This window comes from Rhinolophus ferrumequinum (genome assembly GCF_004115265.2).
Source record: "Rhinolophus ferrumequinum isolate MPI-CBG mRhiFer1 chromosome 15 unlocalized genomic scaffold, mRhiFer1_v1.p scaffold_54_arrow_ctg1_1, whole genome shotgun sequence".
Taxonomy (NCBI): domain Eukaryota; kingdom Metazoa; phylum Chordata; class Mammalia; order Chiroptera; family Rhinolophidae; genus Rhinolophus; species Rhinolophus ferrumequinum.
In genome coordinates, this window is record NW_022680357.1 from 4,768,671 (window position 1) to 4,786,417 (window position 17,747).

Genomic DNA, 17,747 nt, shown 5'->3' on the forward strand with positions numbered 1-17,747 from the left:
CCACTTCCGGTTCCGGTGGGAGCGTGGCTCCCGGACCACGGCGTTGGAACGCCACGGGACGCCACGGAAGAGGCGAGGTTACCTGTGGGTGTGTGGTGTTGCGGTGCCTGTCCCGCATAGCCCCGACGCCTCCGCTCGCTGGACTACCCTTTTGAGGGGCGCGAGGCGGAGCGCTGTGGCCCTTAATCCGCGGCCGGAAGGGCGGCGACTTGCATTTGAGCCCAAGGAAGAAGGCGAGGCCTCCACAAAGCCCAGCTGTCCGAGGTAACCAAGAAGCAGCTCTCTTTCGGCGTCGGCTCCGGAGCCCCCGAAAGCCGCCGGCTGCAGCTCGTTGCCGCTTCAAGGCGGTTGGAGGCGAGGCAGCCATTTTTCGTGGTCGGGCGGCCCGAGCCTGCGGCGCGACTTTGGGAAGGCCGGCGGTCAGGCTACGCAGGTCACTCGTTCTGCGCAGATAGCCCTGGGCCTGCGGCTGGAGCCCACTCGGACACTGCCCGCTTGCACAGTGCTCAAGAGGGCCTCCCCGCTGTCCGGATGCGGGGCGAGCAGTAATGTCCATTTTCCCGCCACTGCTGGCGTTTCCTTTGCGGGCTGATGTGACCGCGGGAGAGCCGCAGTTCAACGTCAGGAAGATCAGCTTCTGCTGATGCAAAAGCGTAGGACCTGTCTCCGTGCCCCCTGAGCCCGGGTGGGCAACAAGGAGGCGGCAGTTTGTGAATACCGTGGCATCTCGGACAGAATCTCGGTGCCGGTTCTACTGCATCACCTCAGGGAGAGGGGCGCACGAAACTCTCCTCAGCCTCCCTTAGAACTCTAATAGACCCTTAAATGTAAAGTCAGAAAGGTCATCAACTGCTATTCTCTCCTTTTCTGCGAATTCATATTTGGATAAACATTTTGTAAAGAAAAGTCGGCTCAATTTTTTCTAGTTCAAGTAAACAGAAATTTAAAAATACAGGCATAAATCTTCTGTGTAGTGTCTTTTATACGTCTTGCAAAGAAGTGCCAAAGAAGAAAGTTGAGCATCTAGTTACTAAATTGCTTTCTGAGAAGAAAATTCTACTTTTTCCCTAATTCTTTTTCTTCTATTCTGACCTCGCTGTTTCAGAGCTCTTTTGCCAGTGTCATACAAGGAAAGGAGAACCTCAAGTGTTCCACAAAGTGAAATCTTCCATCATCAAAAGAGGATGAAATGTCATAGAAGTTTGTACACTCTTTTTAAAGCAGAAGACTAGGATGATATGCTAAAATGTAAGAGAAACTCAGAATGTTCTCCTAATCTTTCCTTGACATGAAGAAGATGAGATAGGAAGCACAAAAATGAAATCTTTGGATAATCCCTAAACTCTTTGCAGCCAGTGGGTGCCAGTTTTCTCATGCACCAACCTTTCCTCATTTATTATTGTTTTCTTATAAAGGCAAAATCATCAATTGACATTTATCTTCAATGAGTTGTGCTGTAGATCAACTGAATAATATAAAGAAAAGGAGAGAAACAAAGGTGTAGCAGTTGATTTTAAAGGGCAGGCAATGCAGAAAGTTTTCTGTTCATTTTTCTCTCATAACTAGCAAGTAGAAAAATTCACATGACTTGCTTATTCACATGCACTTTCTTTCTGCCCTCAGTGCCTTAGGAAGAAGATACTTTTATTGATTTTATTTCAGACCAGACTGGGCCTCAGTTGTCAAAGGTGATACTGGTGGTGTGTCCAACACAGGAGAAAACGTCCAGGCAGAATGATGATGGTAGATTTGAAGGTGCCTGAGCATTTGAACCCTCAGATCAGAGCTCTGTGGGACATCAAGGGACCTGTGGCAGAGAGCTCCACTCAGAAATATACCGCACACATGGAAAGTCTTAGTTCTGAGAACTCTCGCCAGCACTTCCGGAGCTTCCACTATCGTGAAGCAGCTGGACCTCGTGAGGCTGTTGACCAACTTCAGGAATTATGCCGTCTATGGCTGAGGCCAGAGATACACTCAAAAGAGCAGATCTTGGAACTCCTGGTGCTAGAGCAGTTTCTGACTATTCTGCCCCGGGACACCCAGAATCGGATAAAGAAGCACCACCTACAGAGCATTGAGGAGGCTGTGGCCTTAGTAGACCACTTGCAGAGTGAATCCAGTCAAACAAGGAATGGGGTGAGAAGAAAGATTCCCAGTACATACAATGAAATAGAATGAAGGTGGATATATGGAGGGTGGGCAGTTAATTGAGAAATAAGATGAATTAGGTCTATGATCTATTATTCCTTTAAGCTATCTAGGGCAGGACCTGAAACCGCAGACCTGCAGCAGTGTTCATCCCCTAGTTTGCAGAGATAATGTCAGAGACTTCCCTGCCCTTAGAGAAAGAATTGCTTTTTGCCCTTTTTGGAACCAGAGTATATGAAGGATAATAAATCCAATCTGGCTTGGCCTAGCAGTTGTGTTTTAAGTGCCTAGAAACAAATAAAGGGCAACAAGAAGTTAGAAAGGAATGGGCAGATCCAAAAAAGGTAGAATCGTAGGACCAAATGAGAGGATAGTAAAGAGGAAGGGAAACTCAACAAGGGAAGACTGCAGAGGAAAAAGGAGGAGAATGAAAACGGAAACAAGTACTTCGAAATCCTAGCAGAGTGGCTGAGAGAAGAATGATGCTGAGAGAGAGTGTCCTTCATCCCCTAGGCAAGAGCCTCCCCTAGTGGTTGGTCGTTGGCTCTGGTGAGTGGGGGCCAGGGTATGCCCTTGGGCAGGTGGCAGCACATCAACTGGCTTCAGGCCTACTGTAAAGAATGCAGGGTAGGGCCATATGTTTGGTGTCAAATCCTCTGGAGAGAGGTTGGAACCAGAATCGTTCCTCCCCTTTCCTTCTCTATTTCATCCCAATTCTCTATAAAAACCTTTCCTGGCCATGGGGACAATCTGGTTGACGGGACAACTTTTAAAATTCAGTTTCTTAGTCTTTTGAAAAAACTGGACGACACGAGGCCGGGTTTTTGTCTAGAGAGAGCCTGTTAAGGCGGCATGAGAGCAGGCAGTCTGCAAACCCTGCTAGTGGTCTGAGCTGGGCTCTGTGCAGAGGGATGGAGGCTGCTGTGTTGGAGGGTTAGCAGTAGCCACACCTTTTTTCCTTTTATCCTAAATTTGCCTGACTTTGAGGATAGACTGTACAAAATTGGTGGCCCAATATCTCTTTAAGTCTTTTTGACATTTCCTTTAGTGTCTCACACTTCCCACGACCTGGACTCTACGCGTTTCCTTCTCTACCACCAACCCCCAACCCTAACGTAAGTTCTATGGTAACAGGATGGAAATTGTTTCCAGGTTGCTATCCAGGAGCTGGGAACGGAAGCAGTGCTCTTGGAAGAAACAGCAGAGGCCTCAGGCTTCAGGCTGACGCCAACGGAGTCCCAGCCGCCAGTGGGCACATCCCAGGATGAAGAATTTTGGAATAAATACCAGGATGTACAGGAAGAGCTGAGCAGAAATACTCATAAAGAAACTGAGCCTGTGTGTGAGAGGGGTAAGGAGCTTCATGATCATTTCTTTCTGCTGGGAGCTCAGCCTGAATGCTGTGATCATTTTTGGGGTGCCCAGCTCTGTGGATCTGCAAATACAGCCATGTTAGCAATTATGATACACCCCTCCCCATGAAGGTGATCTTAGAATAGACCATCTGTGGGTGATAGTGGAGTTTGGCCTACGTACAGAAATATCTAAACCACAGAACCATGGTAATTATACCATGACTTCTTCCTTAGAAAAGTAGAAAGTCGAGGGCACCTCATTTCCTAAAACAGAAGGAATTAGGATCCGAAATGGGCTGTAAGTGGTAGAATGGAAAGCCATTGTGTTCCAGGAAAAAAGTCAAATGATTTTTAAAAACTACAGTTCTTCTTATACACTTAGATTCCTGAATATTTCATTGTCAGCTCTATTTAATTTTTATATAACATTAATTTATATCACCAGAGTAAAGTAAAGAGGACTTTTATTAATTTCACTAATGAAAACGGGAACCTGTTATAGGGGCTGGTAGATACTTGGTTCTTATTATCAGTGACAAGGCTACATCCACGCATCACACACCATTGTAAAGCTTTTCCATCTCTACTGAAAGAATCAGGATGTTTTGTAGTTTAGAAATGTCCTCAGAATGTTCATAGACGTGAAAGATATTTCCTATGGCTCTTTTCTACCCACAGCTTTGCCTATTCACCAGATCCTTGCCTTACCTGAGCAGACAAACACCAAAGACTGGACAGTGGCATCCGAGCTCGTCTTGCCTGAGTCCCAGGTGAGCTGTGCTTTTGAGCTGTGTAGGGCTACCTTTCCCTGTTGCCCATGACCCACACTGCCCAGCCGGTGCTCAGAGGCATATTAGCCCCGATGTTCTCCTGGGGAACTGGACACCTCTGAGGCTGTTTGCTCATCCCTTGCCTTCTTCCTTTCTCCCTTGTTTTAAAAAAATTATGTGCTCTTAATTCCTTCAGTGCCTGGCCTACTATGCAGTCCAAGGGCCAAATGGCAGGGCTGCTTTTGCAGTGGCAGGTACTGAGCTGAAGCCCATTCTGTTCTTTAGAGCCTGTTGACGTTTGAAGAAGTGGCCGTGTATTTTTCCCAGGAAGAGTGGGAATTACTGGATCATAGTCAGAAGGCCCTCTACAATGATGTCATGCAGAAAAACTATGAGACTGTCATTTCTCTAGGTAAAGATTCTCCCCTTCCCTTTGCATAGAAGTTGAATAATCTGTTATGTTCTCGGCATACTGAGAATGCACCTCTGGGAGAGCATTTCTGTTCCAGTAGCTGGTTGGTTCTCAACTGGATAGTATATGTGGGGAAAAGTCGTATCCAGGTCACCTGGGATCTTTTTCCAAGTGCATATGCTCATTCCTTATCCTAAAATTCTTGATCCTTCCCGCTTCTCTCCCCTCCAAATCTGCTCTTTTATCTTGCCATTCCCATAAATGGCACCACTGTTTACCCTATAGTTTAAGCCAGAAAACTTAGGTCATCCTTTAATCTGATCTTGCCGTCATACCCGATTACTAACGCATCCCTATTCTCTTGGTCCACCTTTGCAGCATAGCCTGAGTCCAGTCATGTCTCATCCTTTTGCGCTATTAACATTCTGGCCTAACCCAGAGGCTTCTCTAGCCAGGTCCTCCTTAGCAGCTTTCTAATCAGAACCCTGGCCACCTCTTTGGCCTCCCACAGTCTGTTTTCCACAAAGCATCCAGAGTCTTTTATAAACCCGATTAGATCATGACATTCCTTCAAAACTTTATGATAACTTCTCACACATTCAGAAGAAATTCTAAACAACTTAGAAGGCATGTATGCCCCTCCAAGATCTGGCCCTGACTTACCTCCTTACTCTCATCTCCTGCCACTCATGCCTTGGTTCCATCTTCTTTAGCCACATTGGTCTTTTTACCGTTTCTTAAGCTTGCCATTTTCATTTTTATGTTCCAATTTCCCCTACCCGGCACACTGGACACTGCAGCATTTTCAAACATCTCTAATTTTTTCTGAAGAGAATAATTTATGTCATGTGAGGAAAAAAATGAAATGTCCTTTTATTAGTTTACTCATGAAAACTGAAAACAATCAATTAGGGTACGATTGTAGGATCTGAGAAAGCCACTTCTAGGTACTAAATATTTCTAAAGGAGTCCCATTTCTAATAAAGAATCAGGATCTTCTATAGTTTAGAAATGTCCTCAGGATATTCATAGGCGCGAGAGAAATTTCCTATGGCTCTTTTCCACCCACAGCTGTGCCTGCTCACCAGACCCTTGCCTTTCCTGAGCAGACAAACACCAAAGACTGGACAGTGGCATCCGAGCTCGTCTTGCCTGAGTCCCAGGTGAGCTGTGCTTTCGAGCTGAGTAGGGCTGCCTTTCCCTGCTGCCCATGACCCACACTGCCCAGCCGGTGCTCAGAGGCATATTAGCCCCAGTGTTCTCCTGGGGACCTAAACATCTCTCAGGGTGTTTGCTGATCCCTTGCCACCTTCCTTCCTCCCTTCTTTCTTTTCAAAAAATTGTGCTCTGAATTCCTTCAGGGCCTGGCCTACTATGCAGTCCAAGGGCCAAATGGCAGGGCTGCTTCTGCAGTGGCAAGTACTGAGCTGAAGCCCATTCTGTTCTTTAGAGCTTGTTGACGTTTGAAGAAGTGGCCGTATATTTTTCCCAGGAAGAGTGGGAGTTACTGGATCCCAGTCAGAAGGCCCTCTACAATGATGTCATGCAGAAAAACTATGAGACTGTCATCTCTCTTGGTAAAGATTCTCCCCTTCCCTTTACATAGAAGTTGAGTAATCTGTCATGTTCTCTGCTTACTGAGAATGCACCTCTGGAAGAGGGTCTCTGTTCCAGTAGCTGGTTGGTTCTCAGTTAGATGATATATGCGGGGGAAAGTTGTATCCAGGTTACTTGGGAGCTTTTTCCAAGTACACATTCCTTATCCTACATAGAATCTTGATTTCTTTCCCCGAAACCTGCTCTTACATCTTCTCATCTCAGTAAACATCACTCCGTTCACCTAGTTGCTCAGAGCAAGGAACATAGTCATCATTTATCATCATACTCCACTACTAATGCATCACTATTCTCTTGGCTCCATCTTTGCGGGATAGCCTAAGTCCAACCATGTCTCATTCTCTTGTGTCGTTAACATCCTGGTCTAAGCCAGTGGCATCTCAAACTGGATCCACCTCAGAAGTTTCCTAATTGACACCACCTGCCACCACTCTTGCCCTCCCACAGTCTGCTTTCCGTGCAGACCTTTTAAACTTGATCAAATCATGATATTTTCCTGTTTCAAAGCCTCTTGATGACGTCTCATGACATTCAGAATAAATCCAAACTTCTCTTTACCAAGGACCCTCCAGGATGTGGCATCTCCTCACCTCCCTGTATTAATCTGCTGCCACTCATGCTCTTATCCACACTGGTCTTGCTGTTTCTTGAACTTGCCATACTCATTTCAACTTTCCCACTTCTTGGCAACTTTTCTACCACATGTCTAAACTCGCACCTTTAGGTCTGCTCAAATATCACTTTCTCAGAGAGGCCTTCCACGTTGGCTTATCTCAAATAGCTTCACAGAAGCAGAATCCTAAAAGCTCTCTTACTCTAATTTCTTTTAAAACATTTACCATTTCCTAACATTTCATTTGTTTACTGATGTTTGATCGTCTCACTGTCTCATTAGAAGATAAGTTCTGTGAGATCGGTGGACTTGGGCTCATTCCCCACTATATCCATAGTTCATAAAGAGTGCCTGGCATGCCATAGCCACTCAATAGATATTTGTGGAAAGACTGAATGCTGGGTACTTCCCAAACCTGGCAATTTGTATTTAGAAAAAGTCCACTAAAGTGATTCTGGTCTGTTTGGTCCAATGGGATGTGAATTAGTGAGCTATAGGAGTGGTAGCAATGCTTATTAGTCCAGTGTCCAGCGCTCTAGTGCTAAATAAAAAATTGCTTTCATTATGACAGGAATCACATGTGCATATGATACTGAACCCACTGAACTTCACAATGGCTCTTCTAGCCCTAGTCTTATTCAGGGTGAGTCCTAAAGATTGAATAGGACCAGCCTGTATTCCCTGCAACCTCTAGAGTTTAGTTCCACCTTGGTCAAATACTGGGCATTCTTGATGGCAGAAGAGGCAGAACATGTTCAAGATTCCCATGCCCTTTCCATTAGTCAAGCTAGGTTTATTTTTTAGTCTCCACTATGTATGTGTACCTACAAATGCAGTACAGTGAAAACCTGATACCTGATTTGAGTCTAATGATAACTATTTGAAATAACACAGTGTAAAAGTGTCCTTTGCTCTTTCTGCAGTAGTCCGGAATTATGGAACCACTGTGAAGTTTTCATTCCTTGACCTCAGTTTTTCCATTTCACAGCCATATTTGTGCTTCCCAAACCTAAGGTGATCTCCTGTCTAGAGCAAGGGGAAGAGCCATGGGTTCAAGGATCCCTGAATTTCAAGGACAGTCCTCAAGAGCTGCCTGCAGGTAAATACACCATGGGAAGAGGAGAAATGTGCGTTGATAGGAACTTTTGCAAGGCTTTACATTTTAAGATTCTACTTACCTGTTTATTAGAAATCAGTGATCTTTAAAATTTCTCTCCATTCCTGTGGTTTTCTTGCTCTACCCTTCAGGTGGCTAATTCTTTCATTCATTCCAACAGGGTTAAATCTCAAAAATAACACTGAAAATCATCAGCCAATATGCCTTTCTGACTTAGAAATACAAGCACCAGGAGACATAATATCAAAAAAGGCCAGAGTGAAAGTTCCCCAGAAAACAACAGGCAAAGAAAATCATAGTGATACGCACAGGGTGGGGAAATGGCCCCGAGATTTTCCAGTGAAGAAAAGAAAGAAACTTTCAACCTGGAAACAGGAACTGCTAAAACTCATGGTTCGTCACAAGAAAGAACGTGCAGGAGAGAAGCCTTTTAAATGCCAGGAATGTGGGAAAAGCTTCAGAGTTAGCTCTGACCTTATTAAGCACCAAAGAATTCACACTGAAGAGAAGCCATATAAATGTCCACAGTGTGATAAGAGGTTTAGATGGAGTTCAGATCTTAATAAGCACTTAACGACACACCAAGGGATAAAACCATATAAATGCTCATGGTGTGGGAAAAGCTTCAGTCAAAATACAAATCTCCACACACACCAAAGAACTCACACTGGAGAGAAGCCCTTTACATGTCATGAATGTGGAAAGAAATTCAGTCAGAACTCCCACCTTATTAAACACCGGAGAACCCACACAGGTGAGCAGCCTTATTCCTGTAGTATATGCAGGAGAAACTTCAGCAGGCGGTCAAGCCTTCTTAGACACCAGAAACTCCACCAGTAAAGGGAAGTTTGTCCAGTGTCCTCAGTCTCAAGAAATTTACCAAGTGGATTTTGATCCTAAAGTTTATAAAAAAAATACAAAGTTATGAAGTATGAAGAATTTTCCACCAGTGGATAATTTCAGGTATAAATATGTTTCATAGAAAGGGATCAAGGTTGAATCTGCAGGGGATGTACTAACGTACTACTTTTTGTTTTTACTTATAACCTTCAGGGAATTTCTTTGCAAGAGAGATGTTCTAAGAACATTTTGAATAATGGGAAAAGGTTTTGGAATTATACCTGGCAAAATAGCAAATTCAGCTTCAAATAGCAGATGCAGCCATGAATCTGATAATCAGTCTTCAGTGGTCACAGAGGTAAATAGTGTAGGTTTTGCATTGATCTCCCCAGCTACTCTTAAACACATGATAGAAACATTTGTAGCATGGTCTTTCATAACATAAGCAATAATATACTTGTTTTATTGCATTCCATTGATTTCAAGGTAGCAGGCTTACCAATTTCACTAGTCTCATGGGGAAGAAATGACTTTTAATGTAAAATTTTCCAAGAACCAAATTGGAATTTCTTTGTCTTTCTTGTTCTTGGATATCATCTGAGTTCCTTCTTGAACTTTTTAGCAACTTGAGCTTTTGAATCATATTAGTGCAATTTTTATTGTGCTAAATCATAGTTACTCCACCACTAGGGTATCTGCCAGATAACTAATAATGCACTATCTTATGCCTCTCATGGGTGCTCTAACAAAAATGAAAACATTTCTAATGAGATCATATGGAAACAGGTTTGAACTTTTAGCCACAGAATGTGTATTAGGTATAAAGAAGAATTTTCTGCTGTAACAAAGTAGATTTTCCTTTCTTCACAATGGTAATAGGATGAAATGCCATAAAAAGTAGCACTTTCCCAAGGCCTGAAAGAAATTAAGGGAAGTTCAGAATTAACTCCTCAGTTTTTTCATTGCTTGCTTTTTCATTGGGGTTTTGTTTGTTAAGAATCAGAAGAGAGTTTTACATTTGGGAACTGGAGTGTGTGCTGCAGGCAGGATCCTTGGTTCACTGAGCATGCTCACCTGGGAATCCAGTCAGCAGGAGACTAAGTTTCCAAAGGAAAGTTTTGGGAACTGATGCTGAGTAGTCAGCAAAAGTTGGCGAATCCACATCCATGTTGGTTGACGTACAAGACTGTAGGTAAACTATTAAACAGACAGGATCTATCGGTGTATTTGCTCCAGCCGACCATTTAGCAGTAGCGTTAGGTGATAAGTTTGATATACTGCTGAAAATCTCTCTAGGCTGTGATTTTTCTTATATAACTCATCCTTTATCTGTAACAGTGACTCAGATGTGTTTCTACCATGTTTTCCTGAAAATAAGACCAAGCCGAACAATCAGCTCTAATGTGTCTTTTGGAGCAAAAATTAGTATAAGAGCCAGTCTGATGGTAAAATAAGACTGAGACTTAATATTAAGAAGAACCACAACATCAAACCAGTGTGGAATGCTGAGTCCTCACATGTCAGGTTAGCTGTTCTGGCCAGACATATAATGGACTTTGTGGGAATGAGAAATAAATTGTTGCGTTTAACCACTGAGATGTTGGTGCTTTGTGTTTCTGCAGTATAACCTAGTCTGCCGTAATAGAGGTGGCTATTCTACTAGAGCTTCAGAATGGTTTTTTTTTTTCGTTCCACTTGGCCTTTGGCCCTAGAAGTCTAGATTCCTCTAGATCCTCCCCTGAACTGGTGTAACACTGATGGGAACACTTAGGAGCTTACAAGACTGTAGGTGATATTAAAGAAAGACTGGTTGCTTACCAGGGAATAAATCCAGGGGAGTTCAAGTGGACAAGGCAACCTTTTCTCCTCCCTTTGTGACCTTATTCCTCTTGTTCTCTGTGTCCTTGTGCTCCACTGCCGCACAAACACAAGGTGTGATTTTTGATCCATGGGCTCAGAAGAGGGTAGGGGTTGCCTTTTATTCCTCATGTGAGTACAATAGACTTCAAGCAATGATTTGGTAACTACCCTTGTAGTACCTTCTGTGAGTTGTGCCTCAAAAAACATGGGACACAGGACAGAAGCAAATTTTCCAGATGTAGAGAGGAAGGTGGCTGCTCTTCCTGGATTAAGGGATGACAGTTAAGGAGAATCTTGGTCAGGAAAGCAGGAGCAGGATACTTCATTTGGTGAGTGAGAAGCCTCCAGTGGGAACGTCCAAGCTTAGCCAATAACCACCAGCACATTGTCTTACTACTTCTGCTTGGAATTTTGGGAGGACATGTGGAAGTTGGAAGAAGAAACTTCTATAGCTTCATCACAGGGATGAGAATAGATTACTCAAAAAAAAAAAAAAAAAAACCATAAAATCAAAATCTATTGAGGCTTGTTTTGAAAATGATATTGGAGACACAATTCTTTGTCTAGTCTCCAGACAACTCTAGTATTAGAGTTCTCACAAATGTGTCCTCCATAACCAGAAGATTTCTAGGACAAACTAGGAGGTCCTTTATTTTAGTTTTTTCAGATAACAGTCTTACAATCGCTCCAAGGTTGTTTCTGAGTGCTGTATCATTGACCCAGGCTAGCCCCCAAATCCTCAACCCCTTCTCTGCACAGGTCTCTGTGGCCACAATGCTGGGACCATCCCAGATCAGAGGTCTCCCAGCCATTAAGTACACCCTGGAACCTCAAGCTGACCTTGAGAACCTCAGCTATCTTTTAACTGGAGGGGCACAGCAGGAGGAGAGCTTGGAATAAATCTAAAACAAACTAGGGTTTTGATCAGTTTTTGGAACAATGAGAACAGTTTCATTCCCCTGGAGAGCTTGAGAGGAAGGATGCTAAGCAGTCTTTTATATCCAACTGGACAGTTGGGATAATAAAAGATTTAAACTTCATAAAGGATTTTTTTAAGCACTCACTGAATCACTCCACTGACAAGTGCTTACTGAGCACTTTCTGTGGTTCCACTCTTGTACCAGGCTACCTGTTTTTTTTTCAAGGGCTTTGCCTTTACTGTTTAGAGTGGATTCTTTGCTGCAACTCTCAAATTTTTTGTGTGGGTTCTCTCTTGTATGCAGTCTCTGAAGGTCCCTCAAGTAAGAAATGTTGAAGCTTTACCCACACTCTTCCTGGGTTCTTTCCAAACAAGTACACAAGCATATTGTTAACTGAATCTTTTCCACATTTGTCACTATTATAGTTCCTTGTGTGGGTTCAGTGGGGAGCAAGGCCAGAGCACCATTTGAAGCATGTACCAAACTCGATATAAGTATAGAGTTTCTTTCATGTCTGACTTCTCCAATGGGCAATGATACTGTCAAGCATCTATAAGGCTTTCCTCCTGTATGATTCACCCATATCTGATGCTTGTACTTGAAGCAGTCTCCCCCCACCTTCCACCCCCGCCATCTACCTCATGAGAGGAATTAAGCAAGCAAGATCTTGTCTTACATTGAGTTTCACATTTAGGAAAACTATCAGAATCACTTCTCTTTTCTGCCATATTTGATGATGAATCTGAGTTGCAACAATCTTTAACACTAACACAAAAAATTAAGCTTTATACTATTTGGATACACTGCACTTGTAAGGGAAAACTTAGCTACTTATTGTTAAATTTTTCCAACCAATGGATATATTTCCAACATCATAATTTTCACACTAAGCATTTGTCCATGACTCATAAACCACTGAACAGAAAGTACCATCACCCTCAATTAAATGTTAACCTCTTGCCTGTTTCCCCATGGGCCAGGAATCCCTTTGCAGCGTCTTCTTATTCTCAGGATGAACTCCACTTTTCCTCTGGATAACTCCTTGGAGTTCACCAGGGTGGTCTGCCCTCCAAAATCATTTCTAGTCCCTGTACACAATCTGGGACCTGGAAATGGTCCTTCAGATAACCTTTCTCAGGATCAAAGGGGTCTGAGATTTACAGGAGAATAACTTCAATTTTGCATTCCTATCAGCAATGAATGAGAGTTCCTGTTGCTCCACATCCTTGTCAGCGTTACTGGATTTTCACCATTCTGATAATTGTATAGTGGTATCTCATCTGTTTAATTTGCAATTACCTAATGACAGGACGTAGAGCATCTTTTTATATGCAAATGTATCTGTGTACCTTCTCTGGTTAGGTGTCTGTTTAGATATTTTGCCCATTTTTAAATCAAGTCATTCATTTTCTTACTGTTGCATTTTAAGTGTTCTTTGCATGATTTGTGTAACAGTCCTTTATCAGATACGTATTTTGCAAATATTTTCTCCTAGTCTTTTGCTCTTCTCATTCTTTTGATAGTGTCTTTTGCAGAGCAGAAAATTTTAATTTTAATGAAGTCCAGCTTATCAATTATTTCTTTCATGGATTGTGCCTTTAGTGTTGTATCAAAAAAATTATCACCAAACCCAAGGTAATCTAAGTTTTTTCCTATATTACCTGATAGAAGTTTTATTGTTTTGTGGTTTACATTTAGATATAGGATCCATTTGAGATTAATTGTTTTGAAGGGTGTAAAATCTATCTAGACTTTTTTTTTTTGCATGTTGATGTCCAGTTGTTCTAGCATCTAGTTGTTGAAAACACTATCTTTTCTCCATTTTATTGTCTTTGCTCCTTTGTCAACAATCAGTTGACCATATTTATGTGGTCTGTTTGTGGGCTCTGTATTCTGTTCCATTGATCTATAGGTCTATTCTATAGGTCTATTTTTTTCACCAATACCACACTGTCTTGATTAATGTAGCTTTAGAGTAAATCGATGTCAGTCTTTCAACTTTGGTTTTCTCCTTCAATATTGTGTTGGCTATTTTGGGTCTTTTGACTGTCCATGTATATTTTAAAATCAGTTTGTCAATATCCATTAGATAATTTTCTGGGATTTTTACTGGGATTCCATTCAATCTATAGATCAAGTTAGGAAGAACTGCCATCTTGACAACATTGAGTTTTCCTATCCATGAACATGGAATGTCTCTACATTTATTTAGCTCTTTGATTTCTTTTATCTTGTAGTTTTCTTCATAAGATCTTGTACATATTTTGTTAAATTATACCTAAGTACTTTATTTTTGGTGCTAATTTAAATTGCATTATGTTTTTAATTTCAAATTCCAATTGTTCATTGCTGGTATATAGGAAAGTGGTTGATGTTTGTATACTAACCTTGTAAACTGCCACTTTGCTACAAATGCTTTATTAATCCCAGGAGTTTTCTGTTGGTTCTCTGGGTTTTTTTTTTACATAGATGGTCATGTTGTTTGTGAACAAAGACAGTTGTATTTCTTCTTTCTTGTTCCATATACTTTTTATTTTTGTTTTTGTCTTCTTGCATTATCTAGTGCTTCCAGTACGATGTTTAAGAGGAGTAGTGAGAGGGGACATTCTTGCCTTGTTCCTGAGCTTAACGGGAAAGCGTCTGGTTTCTCACAATTAAGTATTATATTAATTGTAGGGTTTGTGTAGATTTTTTTTTTATTATTATTAAGTTGAGGAAATTCCCCTCTATTCCTAGCTTATTGAGAGGTTTTCTTGTTTTTGTTTTTTAAATCATGAATGGGTGTTAGATCTTCTCAAATGCTTTTTCTGTATCTACTCATATAATTGTGATTTTTCTTTAGCCTGTTGATATGATGGATCACATTAATTTATTTTTGAGTATTGAATCAGCCTTGCTGGTTCAATACTGGAATAAATTCCACTGTATAATTTTTATTATACATTGTTGGATTTAATTTGTTAATATTTTGTTGAGGATTTTTAAATCTATGTTCATGAGATATTGGTTTATAGTTTTCTTATAATGTCTTTTTTTGTGTACATATATATACATACATATAATATATACATATATATGTGTATATATATGTGTGTGTGTATGTGTGTGTGTGTGTGTGTGTGTGTATAAAATGCTTACCTCATGGAATTCCTCATCACCATTCCCATCCCAGGTACTTCTTGTCCTTTCATTAATGTAATCTTTTACCTCTGCAGATTACCCTGTTCTCTGATCTCTGACCACAGCTTCACACCTATATCACGGTTTTAGAAGATATCATTCTGTGCTCACTATTCTAATCTATTGGAAACTTTACAGGTGGGAAGTGTGGCAGATATTTGTTGACTGCCTCTTAGCATCCATTTTCCCTTTCTTCCCTCCCAACAACCCTGATTCTATTTGGAGATCAGTGAGATTTTGGACCCTGGCTTCTAGGAGTGTAGAATGTGACCTAAACTAAGTTAATAAGAGGAGGAGTCTATCCCCTTGGTTAGAATTTGGCTCAGTGTTAGGCATATGACCTTAAGCTGGTCCTGCCAGGACTTTTGTTGGAAATGCTAGAACAAATTCAGCTCTTGCTGAATGATACATATAACCCAGTAGCTATTGACAATCTTCTTGAAACTAGGAGAAGTGTGAGCCTTAGGATGAAACCAATGGCATAGAAGGCAGAGCAGAGTGATAAATTTCAATCTTTGGTGACACCATTGAGTTGTAGAGTGAAGCATCACCTGACACCTAGAACTGCCCTGGACTTTTTAGCTACATGGATCTATACATTTCCTTTTATGGTTTAAGCTAGTGTGAAGTGGGGTTTCTGTTCACTGTAACTGACAAAATTATAACACATAGAGCAATAACTGGTTTAAAATAATATATGTAGGAGATGAACAATCCCTTTATATATACTTATTTTTAAGTTTTCATTATGGAAATTGTCAAACATACATAAAAGTAGAAAGAATAATTTGACGGGCTTCTATATAGGCTTCAATAGTTATCAACATTTTGCTAATTTTTTCATTTATCCCCTCCAATTTTTTGTTTTTATTTTGTTTGTTTTGGGAGGGTTGTTTGTTTTAGAGCATTTTAAAGCAAATCTCAGACATGATAACAATAGTTCAGTTTATAAGATATAAACAGTTCTTGAAATTTTGCCCTAAACCATCTTGAGAAAGAATTCCCACCCAACAGAGGCCCTCTCTCCCATAGCAGGCAAAGTTAATTGAGAACATGGGAGCTGCCTCAGGGCAACCAGAACTTGATTGACAACTTTTCAATATCACTTTGTAAGAGGACCCTTTTGGTCTCCTCCTCAGGACATATTCAATTATGAGAACAGGCAACCCAAATGACTCATCATGAGGGTGGTCCAGTAAGGACTCTAGATGTCTGGAGTGGTCCCCAGAGCAACTTATTAAGGAGTTACAACTACATGATCAACTGGTGCACTTTTAATGAGCCCCAGAGTGATTCACTCATTAAGAGTACAATGGCAGCAGTTAATTGTTGGTTTCCTGGAAGCCAGTGAATAACAAAATAATAACAATAATTGATCTCCAACATTAATATAGAGTGTTTCCCCAGGATCTAAAAGTATCCTTATTTACCTACTTCATTGGCTTTGGATTTTTTTTTTATTGAAATAATGTGTAACTGAATACTAAAAACATTAGAATTTTATTATAATTCACCTCCCTCTAAGCATTCCTGCTTTATCATATTTCTTTTTAATTAGCATTTAACCATCCCAGTGCAGTAACTGCCAAGATGAAAAATGACCTGTAAATTTAATATTCCTATTCTATTTTCTTCCCCATTTGGTATCATACTTCCTCTTAATGAGGAATTTTCTCTCCTTTTCCTTCGTTGGTATCTGTTCCTTCCCTTGGTCTTTTTAGACTTATTCTAAAGTAGCTACTCTGTACTTTGACATCCAGTGCCTTGATAGTCAAGAAGTGTGGTACAAACTGCTCTGAAAGTTCCTTTTATTGATAATTAATACTTGCCATACTTTATTATTTATAAAAACCTACTTAACCAATCAAATGTTACTTGTACCCAGTATTCCTGGTTCCATAAGCTATTGTTTATCACCTGTAATTCCGAGGTTGACACATTAACCTGCTGCGAAAACCTGTTTCTGTCCTTATCTCTCTTGAGGATGTTTGCTCTCTAAGACTTTTGGGAAGATAATACACTGTGTATGTTCATTCAACATTGGGTAAATTTTTATTGAGCACCTTCTATATACCAGGCATTGTTTTAGCTGCTGGGATTTTTATGCTCACAAACATTTTTTTGTTTTGTTTTCTTCTAAAGAATGCTAGATTCGGGATAAAAAGGGCATTTTCTAGGCTTCTTTACATTGTTTAAATAAAATTTGGATGATTGTATCATTTTCATTTAGTTGGCTGATTGGCTTTCCATGATCAATTTCCCACTTCAGGTCCAACTCCAGTTCCCCAAAATAGAACAGGAAAAACACACCTTCACTATCTTACATGCCTTAATAGTAATTTTTAAAAATAGATGTGATTTAATTGACTTAAGATCTCTACTTTTAAGAGAGTGGACTTTAGCATTCATATTTGGAGAGTATCTGCAAAATTTTTATTTTTAAAAAATCTTACGGATATAAAAATGATTAGAACATTAAAAGCAGAGACAAGAAATCTAGATAAATTCTCATGTACTTCATACATCACTGATGGAAATGTACATTTCTCTAAGAAAAGTTGTATATTCACAGTTCTCTAAGAAAATTGTAGGAACTTTAGTGTATAAGCAATTTAGTGTATAAGCAATTATATTCTACTTGCCAAAACAGTTTTTTTTAGTTTGCTGTTCCCCAAATTTTCATAACCGTCAATCCCAAAATGATCAGAAAGTTCCTCTCAAGCAGCACTATTTAACAGAATAGGAAACAAACTGAATAATGTAAAGATAATTTATTTGGCAAAGGATCTGAATAGACATTTCTCAAGATATATAAATGATCAATCAGTACATGAAAGGCACTCAACATCATTAGCCATCAGAGTAATTAAATCAAAACCACAAAGAAATACCACTTATGTCTACTAGCATGG

The 17,747-nt window shown here is 40.6% G+C and overlaps 1 protein-coding gene across 8 annotated transcripts in view; it reads left to right on the forward strand.

Annotated features, from left to right (window-relative positions):
* Window positions 1-13: 13 nt before the first annotated feature.
* LOC117019515 (zinc finger protein 75D) overlaps window positions 14-17,747 on the forward strand; it is a 60,695-nt gene continuing 42,961 nt past the window's right edge. For 3 of the 8 annotated variants that reach the window (XM_033101306.1, XM_033101304.1, XM_033101305.1), the window contains exons 1-7: window positions 16-1,248; window positions 1,416-1,520; window positions 1,624-2,139; window positions 3,304-3,502; window positions 4,185-4,276; window positions 4,562-4,688; window positions 5,760-5,851. In XM_033101306.1, the coding sequence (XP_032957197.1) occupies window positions 1,735-2,139; window positions 3,304-3,502; window positions 4,185-4,276; window positions 4,562-4,688; window positions 5,760-5,851 (915 nt within the window). In that variant the 5' untranslated portion in view covers window positions 16-1,248; window positions 1,416-1,520; window positions 1,624-1,734. Of the gene's footprint in view, window positions 1,249-1,415; window positions 1,521-1,623; window positions 2,140-3,303; window positions 3,503-4,184; window positions 4,277-4,561; window positions 4,689-5,759; window positions 5,852-6,138; window positions 6,266-7,841; window positions 8,018-8,195; window positions 13,031-17,747 lie in introns of those variants that run through there. The other 5 variants (XM_033101307.1, XM_033101301.1, XM_033101303.1 and 2 more) reach the window with 5 other exon arrangements.